Below are 22,443 nucleotides of genomic sequence, written 5' to 3'. Positions count from 1 at the left end.
GCCTTTTTTATTAATTTTTTCTTATAAATTGCAAAGGTTACGTCGAACTTGAAGGGGCTTATACGTAGTATTGGAAGAATCATCATTTAAAATTGTATGATTCTTTTTTAAATTGTCCATAAGTTGCACTTTGTTAACGTTGTTTGTTTTGTTATGGGATGTTGAACTTTGACGTTATACGCGAGTACACGTTAAAGCCAAATCCCCACATAATTTGACTTGATATGTGGCTTCCTCTGCTTAATAAAACGTCGAAGCCACGAGTACAAGGACGTTTTTTCATTTGGTTTAGAAGAAAAAATTAAAAACATAATTTCTGGAAAATACAACGTCCAACGCGAAGAAGAATTCGACATTATGTGATTGGTTAAAAAGAAAAAGAAAAAATAATAAAAAAAGAACTAAATAACAAAACGTCTAAGACAGTATAAAACTGACATTTTATGGGTTGATTTAAACAAAAAATAAACAAATAACTACAAGTTGTAATATACAATGTCCTTCTTTTGTTACGGTTGACGCCATATTAATTAAATCAATATTTAGTATTTATTTATTTTGTATTGGACGTCGGCTGCTTCCTTAGGGACGTTATGTGATTACGACCAGCACGTCCAACCCCAACTTGTACGACGTTGTGTATTGTTTTAAACGTCGATCCCATAAAGTGTGGGACGTTCTGTTTGGTTTATAAGAGAAAAGAAATAAAGAATAAAAAAGGGATTTACTCTTTGGCTTCATGCTGGCATATAAAACATCCAATATTTGTCATTGTTGACGTCAAATGTGGGGGTATGAGTAATACTGCTGGAAGCAAACCACTATTTCGTTATTGTTTTAATATAAATTGCACGTCAGATGTTTCTTAAGTTGACGTTATGTGATTCTAAGGTCATTGTTTTACGTCGATCTAGGCCTTATTTGACATTAATACATTTTAGATTACGTCGATAAGCTTCTTGTTTGACGTTAACACATTTTAGACGGTGCACTGTTTTAGTATTTGACGTGGAGCGATTCAATTTATTTACGAAAATGCCACCAGTCATTTTTAAAGTTGGATATTAAGTGCTACGACGTTGAACGCATGACGTTATATGCTGTTTTTCCACTAGTGACATATGATAAAATTCCACACGAGAAAAGATAAGTTATCTGATACCGCCCACCACCACAAAAGCTTGCCCAATGCTAATAGTCCAAAGGTGCCTCTGGAAGGCTATCGCCCGCCAACCAAAATGGCACCTAATGCCACTTTCACGTGCAGTTAGCCCAAGACTCGCCCAACAAAACCACCACTGGAACTCCCAGGATTTAAATCCTAAAACTGCTACCCAACTATAAGAACTGGCACCCAACGACAAGCCAAACAGAAAACCCATGCATAAATGGCACCCAACGATCATGTTTAGCTTTTAGTGGCACCACGTCAGCAAGCTCTCTAACTGTGGTTTCACTCAACGAGAGGAACCCTCACCCAGTGACAACCAACACAAAGAAACCATTGTTTCAATGATTCCCAACGCCATATCAATGCACTAAAAATCCCCTTTTTGAGTTTGATTTGTGTAATTTGACATTCCTTGAGTTACTTTACAATATTAAACACTTTAACAATTATAAAATTAGTGTTCTTAGCTCAACCAATATCAAATTATTCAAATCAAATCTCACAAAGCTAATTTTCCAACAAAAATCAGTTCACAGATTTCACTCATACCTCAATTCAAATACACTAACAGAATTTCACAGATTCAACAAGAACTATATGTAAACATAACTTATCTATGCTGAAAATTCAAACTTAAATCAATGATATGCACAACACCAATCAAATCATAAACATGAAATTTTTAGCTTCGCTCCCACCTGACAAAACAACTCTAGACAACTCTAAAACAACAAACACACCTCCAAGCTCACAAGATACTCTATATATACATAGAAACATTACAAACATAATCGAATTATACTATTTGGATCATTAATCAATAGATATTATATAGAAGATTAAAACCCGACATACAAACAAGAGAAAGGTCACGTACAAGCCATGACAGATTTGACTAAAAGGAAAAGAGCATAATTTCAACCTACACAAGTAAAGAAAATGTTCACATAAAAGGAAGGAGTTGGCCAAGATGATGATCCTAGCTATTTTCAATCTTCAAATAGACAACTAGAAATGAGAAAACTTTAGAAAAGTAATTTCTAAAAAAATATAGTAATTTAAAGTAATGAAACTTATTTATAAAATATATATTAAAATAATAAAATCTTACTATTTTAAACGTACAGTTCTAAAATATCATTTTCTACTTTTGTACAGAAGAAAGTTTTTTCTTTGAATATTTTTGTGATTTTTTATTTATTTTTGGCATATAATAGTTGGAGTTTTTTTTCCAGCATAACACACTATGCGCAGTATTCATAGGGATGACATTACTTTATTTTTGTTATCATCTGAGAGTTAAATTCTAACATTAAATGTGGTCAACCACACGATCATGTCTTATAAGCCTTCGTTGCTCTTCGACATAAAGGCATGTAACCCTTTTGTCAAAGTCATCTTGGATTGATACTGTGTTTTCTATGATGATTATGGATGCCTGATATTGCAAGGGTTTTTTCAACAATTTTACATTTAAAAAAATTGGTATCTAGTAATCATACCTTGTAATAAATGTCAAATAATTTATCTTAGTACTCTTTAATTTTCTTAGACTCTTTCATCTTTTGGAATTCAAATTCGTTCATCAAGTTCAATACTTGCATGTCTTGAATTCTTCATTTCCTGCATATTCTTCCTTTAGATAATCTCATATTGTTATTTTTTTCTCTTTTTAAAGTCGCGATTCTAGTGAATATGGTTATTGAAAGACCAATTTTGCTTTTGTTTTTTAGGTATTTTTCTCTTTATGCCTTTTTTATATAGGTCATCTGGGATTGTTGGGCAACGGAAGTACTTCATAATCCTCTTCAACAACTTCTCAAATATCCAAATCCTTCAGCTAAGCTTCCACTTTTACGGGCCAAAGTTCGTAGTTTTCCTCATCAAAGACTAGAGATGTTACTTGAGACAAATTTGATTCAAAGTAAGACAACAGCAATACCAAATTGTTGGAGTTATGAAAAAAAAAATTATCCAAGGAGCAAATTACAGAACATCTTGGATTTGTGCATGGAAGAACATCCTCTACTTCTAGTTTCATGACTTCTAACTATAGATGCATCCTTCACCCAGTATCGAATCTCAAATTATGTTGGTGTATTTGTTTAATACCATTTCTATTCCCAGAGACATAAAAATGGAGTTTACATTAGGTAACTATGAAAAAATATTTTTCAATATTTGTATTTGCAGAAAAATGACCAATTTACAATTTAAAATATTTCTATCCCCATGAGAAGGAATTAGAAGTCTAAGGTTCGCATAAGAACCGAAAGTATTAAGTATAATGACTACCTATTTGCACCACTACCTCCTTACTTTTTTTTTTATTTTTCTTTAATTTTAAAATTAAATACTCTCTTTAAAGAAAAGTATCAAACACCAATCAAACAAGTCTATAGAAAAATTATTCCTGAGAATATAAAATGGTACTGAAAAACAAAAGCCTCTTCGCCTTTCACGAGACAGCGTCCAGCTACTATACAAAAACCTAACAAAATCTTACCGGAATTCGCTGAATTGAAAGGTGTACCTTTCTTATCTTGTTATAAATCGGAATCAGGAGCAACATGTAAAGAAAGCAACAGGAGCATATAGCGAAGCTCCAAATTTCCAAAGAAACTTGAACCAAAATCAAGAAATCGGAAATTCAATGGCTCTAGTAAATCATATATAATTGAGGGAAGCTATAAGAAAACATATCCTCAAGTTAAATTAGGAAATGATGAGATAAAATTATGCATCAACATAATTTATTCTACATTAGTTCCTATGTTCTTCAGTACACCAACTTTTAAACATGTTTTCCCAGTTAAGTTCATGGCAACCAGAGCCACTTCCAGCACAATGGTGACCTATTATCACAAGTAAATTAGAATACACCCCACCCCACGCCTTGTATATATAATAGAAAGGGAACATGGGAATCAAATGTGCCTAAACTGTACAGGCTAACCACTAAAAGTTTATACCAGCCACACAGTAACAAAGTAAGCTCCCCTGCCATGAGAAAAAGAAAAGACGAGGGAACAGATCAAGCTGAATATATCATGATACACGGAGAGCCTGATTGCAGATATATCACAATGCTACCACATTGTTATGGCATTATGATAAATATACAGAAGGGGCAGAGAATTTGCCACAGAAGCAACTTCCACTTCAGATTGCTCCATATATACTCAACAAGTACAGACGCAAGGTTGTACAGTTGATGAGACCTTCAGCACAACTATTATATTTGGAGAACTTTTCTCCAATCATCTATCAACTAAGCACAGTCTCTGAGTTCACATGACCCCCACTGCTCCCAGTATAATTGTTAATTCCAACCACAGGCACAGACCGCTGAGCAAAATCTAGTAATAATTTTCTCTGATTATCATTGGTGTGAGGAAGACTTACACGCAAGAGTTCAACAGGCATTTCCCTACTAATTGCTTTAGCAGCATCTGATCCAATACCTGACACATTTGGCGTCCCTTGTACAAGCAGTGATTGCATGATACTCTGGTACTTATTCATGCAATACATTGTGAGAAGGCCAAAAAATTCATCAAATGAGGCCTGCCAAAATGAACGATTAGCTATATAGCTGCAAGCACCATGGGGATCAGTAAGAAGTTCAGTGGCCCTCTCAAGAACAGATACTAAAATAAGGGAGGCACCGTCTCCAGCTGTACTTCCAAGGGGGCGTAAAGGAGGTTGCTCTGTGGAACAAACTACAGCTGCAAGACAAGCACCTAGGGCACCAAGATCCATTCCCCGAACACACTTACAAACAACCTTAGCAAGGTTACTTGTACTCAAGGCAGCTTCAGGTTCGGATGGTAGACTACCAAATAAAAATCTCAAATGACGAAAGATGGTCATGCAGACTATCCGCATAAGCTCACTACCAGAACCAAGTAGCTGAAGATACTTTGACAAGAGTTTCCGCCCTTTGGGAATGACACTAACAGTAAGAAAACTACATCATCCTTAGCACCAAGCCCAACTTTGCTTCCATTCTTTCCCAGTGGATCAACGAGTTGGAGAGATGATGCTAGTCCTTCCATAAGGACCTTCCGTCTTCGTCTTAATTGAGTCCCACCATCTTGTAGTTGATTACACTGTAGAAAACGATCAATGTCCTCTACATCAAGAAGAAGATAAAGACCATCCTCAATTGCGACTCTGGCTGCAAACAGAGGCTCCTGTTCAAGGGGCTTCTCTGAAATATTTCGCTCAGAACTACCACTAGTGGAAGAGTTTAATGGATCAACTTCAAAAAGAGCATGAGGTCGACGATTAGCAAGGAATGAAACCCTCCCTAAAGTATCAACCTGAACAAAACCAGGGGAATCCAGATTGGCACGGATTCGTGCAGGAACATCCTTTAGTTGTGTTGGGCTAAATGAATGTTTCAACTTAGCCCCATCTTTTTTAGCAAGACAAGCTTGGTGATAATAGTCATCATGATAGGGGTCGTTGCAATGAGTCACAGCTTGCTGCATTCTAAGAATACTCTCAATTTCATCACTAGTCATATACTTTGACCTAAACTGTAGTGAACCACTTTCATTCTTCTGGCTACTGGCATCAGAACCTTGTTGCAAAAAACGATGACTCTGTTTACCCTTATGAGTTGATTTTGGCCTGTGTTCTCTGGTATCAGCAAGACCAAGCATATGATCATATTTGCTAACCATGGATGATCCAGAAGAAAGCTGAGGGTTAAATAAATGGGATTGGAAACCTGACATGTAGCGTCCTGGTTTCTGAATGGGATGAAGATGTCTATGCTGCTGCAATTGGGTCAATAAATGAGGTGATAATGATCCACTCTGATGGTGTAATTGTTGCTGCAACATATTACTGAGGAGGTTTGGATGATCTCCAGAATACAACCCAGATTGGTTGACCCAGGGATTCTGCATTCGATAATTTAGAGGTGAGCCAGTAGTAAATGGGTGCACATTTCCACTGAAATGTGACTCATGTTTTGGTCCACTCAACTGTAGCACAGAATTGAAATAATGAGAACGATTTTGTGACGGTAAAGCCACCTGAGCTCCACCAGTATGAAAAGGAATGTTCAAATGACCTGTACTGTGATTTGGGGAAGACTGTTGGGACCTACCACCAGGTGGAGGATACGATGTAAATGAGGATTTTGGTGCCAAAATAGGTTCACTAGAAAACCGAGTAAGCTCAGGCCGCTTGTCAGGATACGAAGATGTTCTATACAAGGTTTTTGATTCTTGTAATTGGGCAGTGGAGGAATGTGGCTGTGATGACCACCGCTTTCCGTCCTCAGTATTTTCACTATCATAAAAAGCCTGATCAAACCAGTTAGGAACGGGTTCACTAGAGCAATGTTGGAGTTGGTGTTGCAGCTGTCGCTGCTGCTCGGGATATGAAGATGTTCTGTACAAGGGCCTTGAGTCATATAGCTGAGTTAGAGAAGAATGGGGGTGTGATGACCATCTATTGCCATCCTGAGATCCTTGCCCTTCACTGTCATAGCTTTGCTGATCAAACCAGTGTGGAATGTCATCCCTTTGTGACCATTCAGAAGCAGAGGAATCTGTCAAATATAGGAAAAGAAATAATTCAGTCAATTGAAAAAATGATTGATGAGAAATGGAGGACAGATCCATCATAGACCAAAAATATTTCACTCAAAATAGTAAATCTGCATCATCTCATGGAAGTGAAAAAATTGTAAAGCTACCACCAAATACATTCTCAAGAACCTTACTGATGCTTTGCTTTGGGTTTTTACACCAATGTCAAAATGCAAAAGAATTTTACACAAACACTAGAGACCTCCTGCATTATCACAAAACCAGAGGGAACCTCCTCTATAAATACATATGTAGCATAGATACTAACACAGACACTAGACACGACATGAACACTTCAACACGGGTAATTTCCAAAATGTGGGACACAGGAACATGGATTTATATATCAGATCATTATGAATTATTTAAATTGGAAATCAAGATTTATGTATTCAAAACCATATATTATTTAAATATTTGTGATCATATAGGATTTGTTCCTTATTTCTATAATCATAATAGGAACTTATACAATAAGTTTGAGTTTTTAGAAAATCATTGTATTTGGCCTTATTAATATAATGTTGGAGTCTTGTCAAAATTATATTAGAGACAAAAAAAATGTCTTTTGAATTGGACACTTCACCAATACTTGTACACGTGTCGGTGTTCAATACGTGTTAGCCACAGGGACACACCACTTAAGAGACGTGTCCGAGCTTCATAGATCAATACATATTGCACAACTTTGTATCTATTAAGTACTACTAAAAGAGCCAAGAATACCACAGTTGAATCTCAAGCAATATGTTACTGACCTAACATTTACAGGCACCTTCTATAACTGGTGGAACTTTCCCCACTTAACAGCTTGCAGCAGAAGCCAACATATTTGCATATAAATCAATGCATGTACACAACTTAATATTTCTAAATGTAAATGCATGCTCACAAGGTTCTAATTGACAAAGCTGTTAAGAGTGTAGGTACACAGCACAAGCACCGAAAAAGAAAACTCCCGATAACAGCAGGGAAAAAAAACTACCAAAAAACCTTTGGATTATTTAGAACATCATGTTCTCAAGCTTCAGGCAATTATCACTATAACCCACATTTCTTTTGATTTACCACTACTTTAAACAGACTCGTAATGATATTTTACTTGGTAACCAAGGTTGTGGATCCGAGATAAAGAGAAAACACAAAATCACCAATGTACAAACATTAAAAATAAGACTGTTTTACATATGTTTTTTATTTATGAATTTCTACTTGAAGAAACCATCTTATGTTTAGTTGTGTGTGATGTATCTTTAAGATATATGGGATATTTGTCATTAAGAAAGCGCGGGATATTTTATCTACCTGTTTTCTGTCATTTTCATTTTTAATATTTATCCTTTAATAGAGAGATTAATCATTTTACATCCTACACAATTAATATATCTAGATCTATTTTACTTCATTTTTTCTTGCCAATGCAAATGTAACAATAATTGAACTCACAACGAGAGGGAAAAAAGTGAAAAAGTATACATTTTGTTCCTAATTTTCCTTCTAGTGTTTGGAAAAATTTTCAGATAATAATTTTGAAACCAATTTGTTAGTTTGGAAAGCATTCAAACTCAAAGGAGTAGCAGCACTGTAGTCAAATCATGATTAAAAACATGGAATCCCACGATTGCATGCTTCTATGGACCACATTTGATTAGAGCCCAAGCAGGATCATGCCAGAGTGGGATCAGTGGGATTGTCTTTGAAGATCATGTTAACAGTGGAATCATTGGTTTTGTTGTCACATTTTGGGATTTCAGGTTCTATGTCACACAAAACTCTTCTTGGGTCAATGGGTTTTTGGCTAAATCCAAGCCCAATAAACTGTTCTCCTTCATTCACAATTGATTTCACATAACTACCTAGTTAATGTTACATTTTCGACCTTCCTGACCACCAAGCAACTTCTTTCCCTAACAGAAAACCTAATCAATTGTGGTTGTTCCAATTGCTCAATCATGGCAGATGTGAAGCTGTGCAGACGTGTACCACTAATGGTTTCATATTTTTCTCCTTCATTCATAGTTGTGACTGGTTTATTTTAGTTATTTATGTTAAGTAGTGATCTGAGTTGAAAAAATAAGACTGATTTATTATTCTCAATCATGAAAAATACATTCTGATACTCTCTATTTATAATAATCTAATTATCCTAAAAAGGGAAATAGGGAAACAAGGAAATTAAAATAAAATAAAAGATTATATATCTATTTCCTCTAATTAGGAAGATTCCAAAGATATTATCTCAAATTACAACACTCCCCCCTCAAGTTGGATCATACAAGATTGTATGAACCAAGCTCGAATAGACAAACCCAATTAAAGATAATGTCAATAAACCAAATTGCACACACAAACAAATGTAGCCCAAGAGACTCCTCAGCATCATATAGAGAATAATGGACAACCATGAACTTGCACCATGAAACTTCAACTTCAACAGCAATGGAATGGAGCGAACTTGCACCATGAAACTTCAACTTGGACATCAATGGATAAGATCGAACTAGCACCATGAAACTGATAACAATGGACCAGAGAGATTTCCATTAACAATGGATGATGACTTGCAGCAGCAAACTGCAAGAATGGATGAAGGCCTGTAGTGGTGAATCGCAACAAATTGCAGGGACTAGATTGCCATCAATAGTCGCAAACTGTTACATATCCGAGTATGGAACGTAACTAGAACAATCTCTCACACACTCTCACAGACGTAATAGAATAATAAACGAATGATAATGATTGAATGAATCTTTTTTATTGATAAGAATAACTTAATCAAATAGAAAACAAACAATAATTGGGAGCATAACCTCCGTCAATTATTTCTAATAATTGGGAGCATAACCTCCATCAACTATTCTAGAGCATAACCTCCTTTACAAAACTCAATAATCAAAAGCATACCCTTAACCCTAGACTCTAGCTTTATTTATACTAATTATTTCCCGCCGCATCTCTTACTAAATATTTCCCTAGAATATATCATCATTTAATATAAATATCTCTATATTTAATATGAATATCCCCCGTATATTATCCTAACATATATCCTTAATTATAAATATCTTATATTGAATATTTCCTAGGATATATATATTTATTTCCTCTAATTAACTTTTACTGAATATGTTGTGAAGACAACAAAGATGACAGCAATGGCTGCTATGGACGGTCAGAACAGAGAGAGGAAGCTCCGACGAGATGATCGGCAGTGGCGCGGTTTGATGCCGACGCCGAGAAGGCGGCGCGTGACAAACACACACCTGAGACCAGTTGAAGAAAGGCGGTGCATGGAGGCGCGTTGAGCGGAGTCTGGTCCTGACTCCGGCGGGGTTGGACGTCGCTCAAGGAGGCGGTCCAAATCCGCTGGTCATCGGACGAAAGTGTGACGGTGGCCCGAGGTAGACGGTTGCCGACAGCAGACAGTGGTCGGCGGTGGTCGATAGCGGAGAGCAGCGATGCACAGCGGAGAGAACAGCAAAAGAGAACTCTGTAAATGACTAAAAGCCACTGAAGATGCCAATTATTGAGCGTTAGAGGAGAGACCCCATTCTGGGCAAAAGTCTGAACAAGCTTGTTGGTGGAAACATAGTGCACATGGGAGCCAATGAGAATGCGGGCATCGCTTAAAATACCACTTTCAGCTACTGGTCTGAAAGGGAATGGGTTCGAATCCCATTCCAGATTATGGAAGCACAGCTTTGTGTAGCTGTTATCAGAAAGACAAACATGTTGGTAATGCTGGAGAAATGTCAGACCAAGCACTACAAGCCTAATCTAAAAGCTTAGCTGGGGCAATTGCAGCCCAATGAAGCACAAAGGCACAGAGACTTTTAGGGGCCACCGACGGACAGCAAAGACAACGGAAATGGATCAGACAAGCTTTGATACCAAGTTGAAAAAATAAGACTGATTTATTATTCTCAATCATGAAAATACATTCAGATACTCTCTATTTTTAATAATCTAATTCTCTTAAAAAGGGAAATAGGGAAACTAGGAAAGTAAAATAAAATAAAAGATTATATATCTATTTCCTCTAATTAGGAAGATTCTAAAGATATTATCTCAAATTACAACAGTTTTATGATCCCACAATTTACAATGTCGTAAGTTGAAAGACCCGGCGAAAATAGGAGTCTTAAGAAATAAGATAGTCTAGAGACTTATTGTATGATTGAGTGTACATCTTTGTTAAATATAATTATTATATTATTTTCTTTGATTATATTTATATTTTGGCCTACGGAAAAAAGGGTCTTTTATATTTTATCAATTAGATGCATAAATTAAAATAGGGGGTGTAGAAAGGAAAAGCATACAAATTAAATAATCTGAAAATTTAATAAAAAGATATTATGTAAATCTTTTAGAAGATTTAGTTGTTGTTAATTTAAAAATTAGTTAAATGAAAATAAGAGATATAATCTTGGTGGGTTTAAAGATTAAAAGCGATATTACTATTTGATATTGTTAGATATTTTACAAGATATTTTGAGATATTGCTAATTAAAAGATATCTTAAGATATAATTGGATGTAATTAGATATTATTATTAGAAAATAATAATAATAATAATAATAATAATAATAATAATAATGATAATAATCATAATAATAATATATTATTGATAGACTTATTACAATAAGTCAGAATAATAATATTAAGATAGAATATATTATCTAAGGACTTATCAGAACTAATTAAGTTAAAGATAAATTTATTTTATTTTATCTATATCTTTTATCCTAGTTGGTTGTTATTACTCCTTAAGGCTTTTATTATAAATAGAGTACCCTCGGTATATTATACACATAGTTCTAACTATATTAGATACCTCCTATAGAAACTCTTAACGATTAGGAAAATAAGACAAACTTTGAATGTGAGAGGAAAGGAGAGTAAACGGGAGAGTGCAACTACATTGGAGAAGATCTTTGGGCACAGAGAAAGCCTTAGAACTGGCCAAGGTATAAAGAAGCTTACCTTTGTTTTCTTGTTTGATTGTATGATGAATGAGGGTTTATTCTTGATTGATAATCTTTGTTTGATATACATTTATATGATTATGATTATTTGTTGCTATGGTTGGGCAAGGGTTGCGTGTGCATGGAAATAGGTTTTTGGTAATATTTGTGATGAGTTTTTTCTAGGAATGTATTATGTATGTTTTGTTGGGTTATCCCAACAGAGGGTTTGATGCTCAAGGAGAACAAAGTTATGATATTTGGGACTTCCATGCAAATATATGTTGTAAGGGTGGTAATAATCATATGCGTATAATTGGGTTTATTGCAGGTATAACATGTCAATAATTGGATTTGGACGATTCAAGTGATGTATTATATGTGTTCGAGTATGTTTACATGGGTAAGTGTTGCGTGAATGCATGTATGATGTGTTAAGTATGTTTCCATGTGATCTAGGGTTGATGTGTGTATGTTTAAATGCTTGAATCATGTCTAGAATGTGTTTCGATTCGACAATAATCGATTATCATTAGTTATAATCAATTATCTATGCATAGACGTTGACTATGGTTGCGGGAATAATCGATTATCTGGGATGATAATCGAATATCCCTTTCTGTGTGATGTTTCTAGGTAAATTTCATTGAGATAATCGATTATCTTAAGTGATAATCAATTATCACAGTGCATTTTTGTGAAAAATGGCGAATTTGATGAAGAATGTGTTGATGAGGGGAGTTATACCTACCCTATATATCTATGTTTTTGATGATGAACAAAAGAATCGTTTTATGGTTTCTTGCACAACAAACGACATAACAAATTGCTTTACCTTTGTTGTGTAAACAGATTCATGAGTTAAACAGATTGAATGTTTCATTTCTGGTAGAAATAATCGATTAAGCAATATATATAATCTATTAGATTTCTCCATATATCATTGTATGCTTAACAGGGGCAAACAACTGTGCAGTAATCGATTATATAAGTTGTATAATCAATTAAAACACGATACTATGCCAATATATGTTTGATAAGTGCATTGATTTGTTTGGAATGGAAATTGATTTAAAAATTTGCTAAGTGTTGAACATAAGTGATTACATAAGTTTCATAATCGGTTAAATATGTTTCTCTTGTCAAAATTAATTTCATTTAAAGTCCGAATTGTTTCTAATGGTCATATGAATTTATCGTTGGCTTGTATGAATTGTTTAATCGATTGCATGCTCTATATATCTTTTAAATCTAAACATAGGCAAATCTGTTTAGGCAGAAGGAAAAGCTTAACATATTACATTAATTTCGTAATCAATTAAATGGTGTCAATATTCAAAAATCCTAAAAATAATTGTCTTGCATGATGTTTTAAACTAATCTTCTGAACTATCAATTTCATAACTAACATTTTGATTGAGTATTGATTACAGGAGCGTCCAAGAACTCTCTTGAAGAATCAAGGATCCAATTTGGGTTTACTCATCAAGATTCTATCAAGAAAACTGGGCTAGTACTGATTCATTTTGCACTACTAGAGTGTACCTGGACGATCATTTTCAACATTTGCAATCTGAGTATTGTGTTGCTGTGTCAGGGGGAGAGAACTGTGATTGTTCTCATTGAGAGTTGGGATTGCTCTCAAGGTGTAAACAGAGCTATGAGTGTTCTCTATTTTTGGTAAGATTGTGAGGGTATTCACATCTTGTTACTATAGTGATTTTAAGTGGGGTGAGAAGTACATTGAGAGGAGATATCTCTGTATTCTTGTACCTCTATCATTATAGTGGAATCCCTTCAACTCACTAAATGCAATCCTTATTTTTCAGCTCTCAACTTCAGTGAGAATGCATTCTAGAAATTGAGTCTGTCTTAGAGTTCAAAGAAAGAAGCTGAGGAAAGTTATAATGAAATATAAGTTGAAGATCAGTTCATTGAAAAATAATATCAAAGGCAGGAGTAACACACTCTAGTCCCTCAGCAGTTGGAGACATCTAAACTGAAGGTAAATGTCCCAGGTAATTACCCTGAAGGTAAATATACCTAACTTTACAAGGCACCAAGTAAATGATGTCTTCCTTAGGGGGGCCTTCATAATGCTAGATTCCTTGGGAATGAATGATACTCATTCACCAATTTGAAGAGAATTGTTCAGACGTGTTATACGTCTTTAAGATATCATTGGATACTTATTTTTAGGATATCATGGATTTTTTGTTTCCCTATTTCCTTTTTTTTCCCTTTTTTAATCTTTACACTTGAGAAGGGACATTAGTGATTGTAAACATAATCTACAATTTTTTTTCTTTCAACTAAATTATATTCATACTTTTAAATAGCCTCTTAATGTGATGTTGCCTCATTTCTTTCATCCAATTTTGTTGTGTACAGTATATAGACATAAAGTAAATCTAAGACAAACTTCAAAGAAATTATAATAAAAGGCCTCATTAACAAGGGCGCCCGGAAATGTATTAAAAGTGATAGGATTTTGCGTTTTAATATAATTAATATAATAAATACATTCAAAGCTTCTAATTACTTAAAAAATGTATTAAATGGGATAAGATTTTGTGTTTTAATAAATAATAAATACTTTGCTTTCCAATAAAAATTTTCTACTTTACTTTGTTAAGACCACTTATCATCATATGTCTACAAGAAAATAATGTTATAAAGTAACAAACATTTTCCTACTTTGACACCACAAGATTATCGTTTGCCATCACAATTTAAACATATTAAGAACCTCAAGTTTTAAAAAATATAAAATTTAAAAAAATGATAAATGTCAAAAAGTAACATCAATTAGCCAAATTCATTGCAAATGCTTACTCACTTTCTCTTGATCCCCGTTCACCAATAACTCCTGGGCTTCTTGGTCCACTAACAACCTTGTTCAACTGAAATAAAAAAAATAAATTAAAAAAAAAACTTAATATCAGTTTTCGTGAATACAATATATGATCACTAAAGGAGATGGGTTTATTTTCAAAACAATAAAACTGAAATATAAAATCAACCACTAATTCAAACCATGTAAGACTGGGAATAGATTATAATATATAAGTGAATAGATTATAATATATAAGTGATAGATTATAATATATAAGTGATAGATTATAATATATAAGTGATAGATTATAATATATAAGTGATAGATTATAATATATAAGTGATAGCAAACCTAACTTCACAAGTTGACTTTGTGACATTGAGTTAGGTTCACTGTTATTGATATCAGATAACGGAAAATATCAAAGACTCCAAAATTCTTTATAAAGTTATAACGGAAACCAAAACGGGTTATGGTGGAAACATTGAGGTCAAAAGAAATATAATTTATGAATTTTTTCAAAAAAAAAATACAGAAGTATAATTGTAATGCAAAAGTAATGATATTATGGTGTGACCAGCGGCCACTGCCTACAAGCAACGGTGAGCAGCAAGGTATGTGCAAATGGCAATGAGACTAAAGGAGAGAGGGGTGCATAGGGTTATTAGGGTATTAGGTTAAAATAAGTTTTTATTGGGCCTGGCCCAATTTTTAACAAAGTATTAGTTGGACTTTAAACCCAAGGAAAGACAAAGAAAAGATAGCATTTGAGATAAGCCCTGCAATTAGGGTTTCTTCTCTGGGTGTTGCCCCTCTAGAGTAAGGTGTCTTCTCCGCAAGTTGCTACCCCTATTTCTTCTCCATGCCGCTTCCCTTGTTTCTACTGCAAACCGCTGCCCCACCTTTTCTGCCATATTTGTTTTGTACCCACCAATGCAAAAAGCGGCAGCCATGAGAAACCCACTTAGTCGTCGCCTTGTTGTGGCGGTAGGCTACAAAACCACCACTAGTTTCTGCCATGGCGCCGCCATAACCGAGTTTTGATAACACTGGTTCGGTTTAAAGTTCACTTTCTGTGAAATACATTAAAGTGGATGACATAAAGAATTGGAGATACACTAAACTCATGCAACACCTTGTCAACATCAAAGATATATTGAAGAATATGTTGAAAGTTGCTTCATGCAAACAACATCTCTGGAAAAGGTAAGATGTCAGGATTGCAGAGTAAGTTACATAAATGTTAATTCAAGAACATTTAATGCGTCTTGAAGCCGTAATGCATGCTTAAACGCAAGAAGAAACAATAGCAGAAGAAGACCCTCACAATAGCTGCAAAGGATGTGCAATGTCTCTTTTCTTTCTAAACTCTTTATATAGAAGAACTTGTTGAAGAATGAAGGTTGACGAAAGTCTTGCTACAAGAACGTGCACAAGATCTTAAAGCTTCCAAGCCTTGTAGTTGTGAAAAAGAACATTGTTCATGTTTTAGCAATCTAGAGTGATAACCCATTACATTCCTTGTAAGACACTACCCCTCATTATAGTGAGCAAACATGTGATCTTTTAGATCACATTCTTCATAAACTTTTGGTTTTCTCTAGGAGTGGTTGTCTTTAAAACGTCTTAGTTAGGAATGATTGCATTTTAAACAATACCCAGTATTAGCCAATTGTGGTTGTGTTACAAAGAATAATCGATCTTAGCAAGGAATAGTAGCATTCCAAAGAATATTTGATCTTAGTCAAGAGTGGTTGCATTCTAAATAATATATTGTGTTTAGCCAAGATTAGTGACGTTTTTAATAATACTCAGTCTTAGCCAAGCGTGGTTGAGGTCCAAACAATACTCATTTGCATCTACCAACAATAGTCTACCTAGTGAAAATCAGTTGATTGAGAAATGGACATAATCTTTGATAACATATGAATTAGTATAAAAACACATTATATATCCTTATCCTTTATCAATTTAGATTTTATGTTAATTAATTGTAACTAATCATACAAGAACACTTTTGCAAATTTGAAAAGCATTTTTAGACAATCCATCTGTCAAACTTGAAGTTGCATATGATGTTCCTCATCAATCTCTTAAGAAAATAGTTTGATAGTGCGTCAGTCAAATAAAACTATTGTCTAATGTCATATAATCATGTTACCTTGCAAAAATTTCAAAAAAGTCCTAAAACACAATTCAACTCTCCTTTCTTGTGTTTTTGATCCGTTTACATACAAAACATCATGAAGGGACGATTGCAAATAGATCTAATTCTTGCTATCATCGTTTTATGGACGAGTATCAAATGACTATTAAAATAGTTGAATACATGCCTTTAATAGATGTGATTCCATAGGATTGATTACAAGTGCAAAACTTTATTTTAGGTGCAAAATACTACAGAATGTAACAATCATGTTAGCTAAATTTACCAATGATGAATTGGTTTTACCTATGGAGAGAAATGGAAGAGCATTTTACTTGAAAAACTTTAAGAAGGCCAAGTTGTAAGACTTGAGAATTAAACTGTAAAATAATTCTAGAGGGCTTGATTGATCCCTCTCATAATCTTCTATTTATAAGAATAAATTGATACAAAAGTACATTATCAATAGGGTAACCCTAGACACAATATAATCATGATAAATAGGGTAACCCTAGACACAAATATAATCATGATAAATAGAGTAACTCTTGACACAATATAATCATGATAAATAGGGTAACTCTAGACACAATATAATGATGATAAAATAGGATAAATATCCTAACACTCCCCCTCAAGCTGGTATGTACCAAGCTTGGAACAAATAAACTCAGTCCAACAAAATCAACTTGTCTAAAATGTCGAGGCAATAGGCGTGGTAACTCTAGCTTCGAATAAAATGTACATATGCTTCAGACCATCAAGAGAGAATGTCTATAAACCAAATTGGACTCACAAACCAGTGTAGCGTCACCAAAGAGACTCCTCATAAGCTTATGGAGAATAATATTGGACACCCACGAAACTTCATCTAGCACCATGAACCTTCAAGTAGGATTGACTTTGACAAAATTGATTTCCATCAAAAGTGAATAATGAGTGGTAGACAACGACAAACTGCAAAGACTGCATTGCCATCAAGTAAGGATGGAACCTGCATGTCTAAATGCGACAAAAATGCAAGGATGGTTATCTCTGACTAGTTGGAGCCTACAGTGGCTGAAAGCGACAAAACTGCAAGGACTACCATCTCCGACTAATTGGGGCCTGCAATGACTGAAAGCAGTGACTGTCATCTCTGACTAGTTGGGACCTCTGACTAGTGTCTGACTAGTGGTTGGAAACATATTCCCCTCACTGTAGGCACTAAATTGTCATTACTGACTTATGGGGCCTGCAGGGACTAAATTGCTATCACTGATTGATGGAGCCTACAGGGACTAAATTGCCATCAAGTAAGGATGGAGCCTGCAGTGGACAAAAACATACTGCATGGACTAAACTACCATCATTGATTAATGGGAGTATGTAATGGCTGAAACATACTGCATGGACTAAACGACGCAGTATGATTCTGACATTGGGAAGGTGACTAGTGACAAACACGCGACAGAAGCAGATCGGAGAGAAGTAGTTCGTGACAGTGCGTGTAGAGGAGAATGAGGCAGCGACCACCAAGGATGGGTCACGCTCCTTAAGGCGACAAAACCCCTAACTTTGTCGGAGAAAACTTGACGGTGGCGGCAGATGTCGGACAGATGTGGCGCTTGAGTGAAAACTAGTCCTCGACACCGGCGGAATTGGCCGTCGCTCAAGGAGGCGATCCAAATCCTGGTCGCCGAACTATACTGAGGCAGCGGATGGTGGCAGACGATGGTGAAAAAAAAAGCATTGAAAATATGAGATTATTAGGAGAGCGAGACTGCTCATTGAGGTATTTAAGAAAAGATGAAATTTTTAAGGCCGCCGGTGGCGGTGCTGGCCATCGACGGCAACAAAGACAGAGTAGGAAGAGACTCAGACAACCTACTTTGATACCAACTTGAGAATTAAACTATAAAATAATTCTAGAGGCCTTGATTGATCCCTCTCATAATCTTCTATTTATAAGAATAAATTGATACAAAAATACATGATAAATAGGGTAACCCTAGATACAATATAATCATGATAGATAGGGTAACCCTTGACACAATATAATCATGATAAATAGGGTAACCCTTGACACAATATAATGATGATAAAATAGGATAAATATCCTAACAGTAAGATTTGGAGGAAGAGACTAGGGTACTAGACTAGTTCTATGGAGAGGTTGACAAAACAAAAAAAAAATAGTTCTATGGAGAAATTAATTGAAGCCACTAGACTAGTTTCCTTTCATGTACAACAATGACCAAGAGAGCATCAATATTTAGGGTACTTGGTGGACTTTAACCAAAAAGATCAAATGTCAATGCATACTTTGCATCCCCAATCCACATTTAAGCCATGAGATTTTACATGTGACGGACGACTCTTGGATTGAGATGTCCCATCCTAAAAGCGTGCAAAATTAGTAATCCAGGAGGTAAAGGCAAATGTATCCTCCACTATAGGACTAAGGATCTCTATAGCAACGTTTAATGGACTTTGAAGAAATGAAGAGCCCAATGTCATTATAGGGGACATGGGTGACTGAAGATTCAAGTCATGATAAGCAACATGCATTGACAGAAGATCACAAAGAAACATTAAAGACTGCACTATGGTTCTCCAGTTCTTTCTTAGCTCTAGCATGTATAGATGCGAGAGGTAAGAGTTCATTATAATCATATAACGCAATACAAACTTGCCCAACATATGCATACACATTCCATACAAGCATTGAGTGTCAAGAGCCTGCACCTTGGTCCAAACAAATTTACGAGTGACACATGAAGGAAAAAATCAATTTGATAGTAAGGAGGGTAGGCTGATCACATTGCATAACCGAGTGTCAAACTTCTCTCATTTGGCACAAGCAATAACTACTAAAGATGATGTTGATACACCAGCCAGACAATCCATAGGGTGATGTTAGAAGCCCAAGGTGGTAGTTTGAACAGTTGGCATCTCAAATGGAAACAGGTAATTAGAAAAAAGGAGTGTAAGAACCACTAAAAGCCATGGTTAGTGAGGAAACATTGGACACAAAAACAACACATGGAAGATATTGTTTGTACTTTACTGTCTGTCAACCGTGTTATAAAAAATTGGTGATAATGGCACCATGGCGGAACTCGATGACGGTTTTGGTACTTGCCACCACAACATGCTGATGGCGATGCGGGTTTTTCATGGTAACCATGGCAACCACTTTTTGGATAACAGGTAGCGGATGCAGAACGGCTATGGTGGAAAAGGTGGAGAAGGAAATCTATGGAGGCAACAGCGGCATGGAGAAGAAGACTCTTTAGCTGAGGCAGTGAAGCTTGTGAAAAAACCCTAGTTTAGGCACAAGAGATTTGTTCTCTTTAGTGTGTTCTATTGGGTTTAAAGCCCAAAAAAAAGTCATCAAAAGAAGGGTAACAATTAAGGACGCAAACTGGAGAGGCACATTTCTTGGGATACCATGTTAAGACAAAACAGGAACACTGGACTGAAACTGTGGCTGAAAACACAGCAGCTGTGAGTTTGTATAGACTTGTGACATTAACTATACCTAAATAGAAAATATTCCGTTTTCTCTAAATCAAATATTATACACCTACAAACTGTTATTAATGCAATAATTGCAGAATATTATATTCTGATTTTCAACATTATCGCACCTATTTTTTTACTACAAAATAATAAAAGTACTTCTACCTATATGTAGAGTTTTATCGAATACTTCCCAGCATCCAGAGAAAGTATGACATATCGCAGTTTCAGGACCTTACCTTTAAAAAAGTCGTAGTAAGATCATCAATATCAGAAAGTGATCTTATATCCTCTGCCTGCAATGTGGAAATGTAAGTTAGTTGGAGAAAATTCTAGCATCTTGTCTGCAAATATTAATTTATTATGCCCCACATTCACTAGGAATTGAGATTAACTTGATAAAAGTCAAATATAATGCTTTAGCAAAGACTAAGCAGACCACAACCAAAAATTCAAAGGCAACACAACAAAAATTTAAAAATGGCCATGAATGACAGCAACTATAAATTCAAGTGCTGTCATTTGGAATATCCATTCACGACCATCTCATTTGACTACATCAACTACTCAAAAAGCTTATGTTTGGGGAGATCAATCAAATGACGCTAGTTTGTGGTAGCTACTTAAGATATCATTTTTTAGAGAAAGCACTCAACATTCAGGCATCAATATCAGTTTTGGCAATTCAAATGACGCAGTGTGATATTTGTTTTCACTGAAGTGTAAGCCTCCCTCAGATAAGTTAACTTTGTAAACATTGTTGCCACAAACTTTAAATTAAAAAGAAACATAATCAGACTGAATAATACCTCTTCTTTATTGATAAATAAATCATCCTCGCTGAATTCCACAGCAAGCATGGCCTTATATTCATCTTCATCTTCTAACCCCCCCAACTCAACTTCCTCGGCAGCATTTTTCCCAAAGAATGCATATTGTGATGCATCAAATACTTCACCTTCTGCATAAAAGAAGAAAACCAAATCAAAGAGATTTCAACAGTTGTAGCATACAAAACACGGTTTGCACATTTAAAAGCCCATCAATACGAACACAAACTGAACACCATGTAAAACAAAAAATGGATGATGAAAGGTCACAAGATCTTCAATGAGCATACAAAAACAAGGCAAACATTGAATGAAATCGGATATTTGCAATCTTCTTGACAGTTATACATTACTGATATACACCACACTTACCCACTAAAGGAACCAACAACCAAAGATATCCAGAAAAAAAAAGAATTTGGACTTTACAATAAGCAGGATAAACTTTTCAAAATTAGCAAAATCTAAATTTTAGTTCAGACCTTACAAGAACTCATTGTGCTGCAGTGAGTTAAACATATTAAAAAAAAGAAATAGAAACTCATAGCGTATAGTTTCATCCCCGTGATTTTTCGCGATCAAACTCCTAAGTAGAAGCAGATCTACATGCAGAAGCAGAATTAAAGAACGCAAAACACGAAAGAAGCGATTACAGCAAGAGCGTAAGAAAAACAAATAAAACCGCAGGGGAAGTAAAAACAGAACAGAAGATAACAAAATAATGAAAAAGAAACGAACTTTTGGAAGTGTGTCGCAATGGTTTGTGATCATCGGTGCTGGGAGCAGCGACACCAAAGCCATCCATGAAGGAAGAAAGAAACGCGAACTGTGAATAAACAAAGTTGAACGCGCTTCGCGAAGTGATGTGTGCGGAGAGTTATGTGAATTAGGTCATGGCAGAGATTGAAGGAATGGTTTGGGTTGAGAAAGGTAAGTGAAGAAGAACCCTACCACAGAGAGAGAAGAGAGACAGAGAGAGAGAGAGAGAGAGCGGGTATGTTATAGTTGAGATAGCGTACCTAATTTTTTTTTTTTTTAATTTAACTGAGGGAACGTTTTTGGTGAGATTGTGTTTCGTGTAGTTTTCCAGAGAAGATACCAAAACAAAAAAATTTATTGTTTTTATTTATTGTTATATGATTTGAAAAATAGGTGAAATTGCAAATATTTGAAATTAAGTTTAACAATATAGTTTTAAAATTAGCCATGCATTTCTTAATATTTTAATTAAATAAAATTGACATTTTGTTTAATATGTAACTAATATTTTAATTTTTATTTCTTATATTTTTTCATAATTATACTTATATTATTATTTTTATACCAATGAAAACACATATGCTAGTACTTTTTTCATGATAACAAAAAATAAATAAATTA

General features: G+C 35.0%; 1 protein-coding gene across 1 annotated transcript; it reads right to left on the bottom strand.

Annotated features, from left to right (window-relative positions):
- Nucleotides 1-3,813: 3,813 nt before the first annotated feature.
- Nucleotides 3,814-22,129, bottom strand: LOC124836932 (protein PAT1 homolog). The gene is given in 6 exon segments (XM_047312182.2): nt 3,814-5,124; nt 5,127-6,740; nt 14,587-14,650; nt 20,473-20,529; nt 21,043-21,194; nt 21,802-22,129. Coding segments are annotated over 6 exon segments (2,640 nt in total). The 5' UTR covers nt 21,869-22,129; the 3' UTR covers nt 3,814-4,438.
- Between the last annotated feature and the right edge of the window lie 314 nt (nt 22,130-22,443).

Source organism: Vigna umbellata, chromosome 7 (assembly GCF_029865625.1).
Source record: "Vigna umbellata cultivar VRB3 chromosome 7, Vumbellata_1.0, whole genome shotgun sequence".
NCBI classification, from domain to species: Eukaryota; Viridiplantae; Streptophyta; class Magnoliopsida; order Fabales; family Fabaceae; genus Vigna; species Vigna umbellata.
This window is presented reverse-complemented; position numbering and strand designations above follow the sequence as displayed.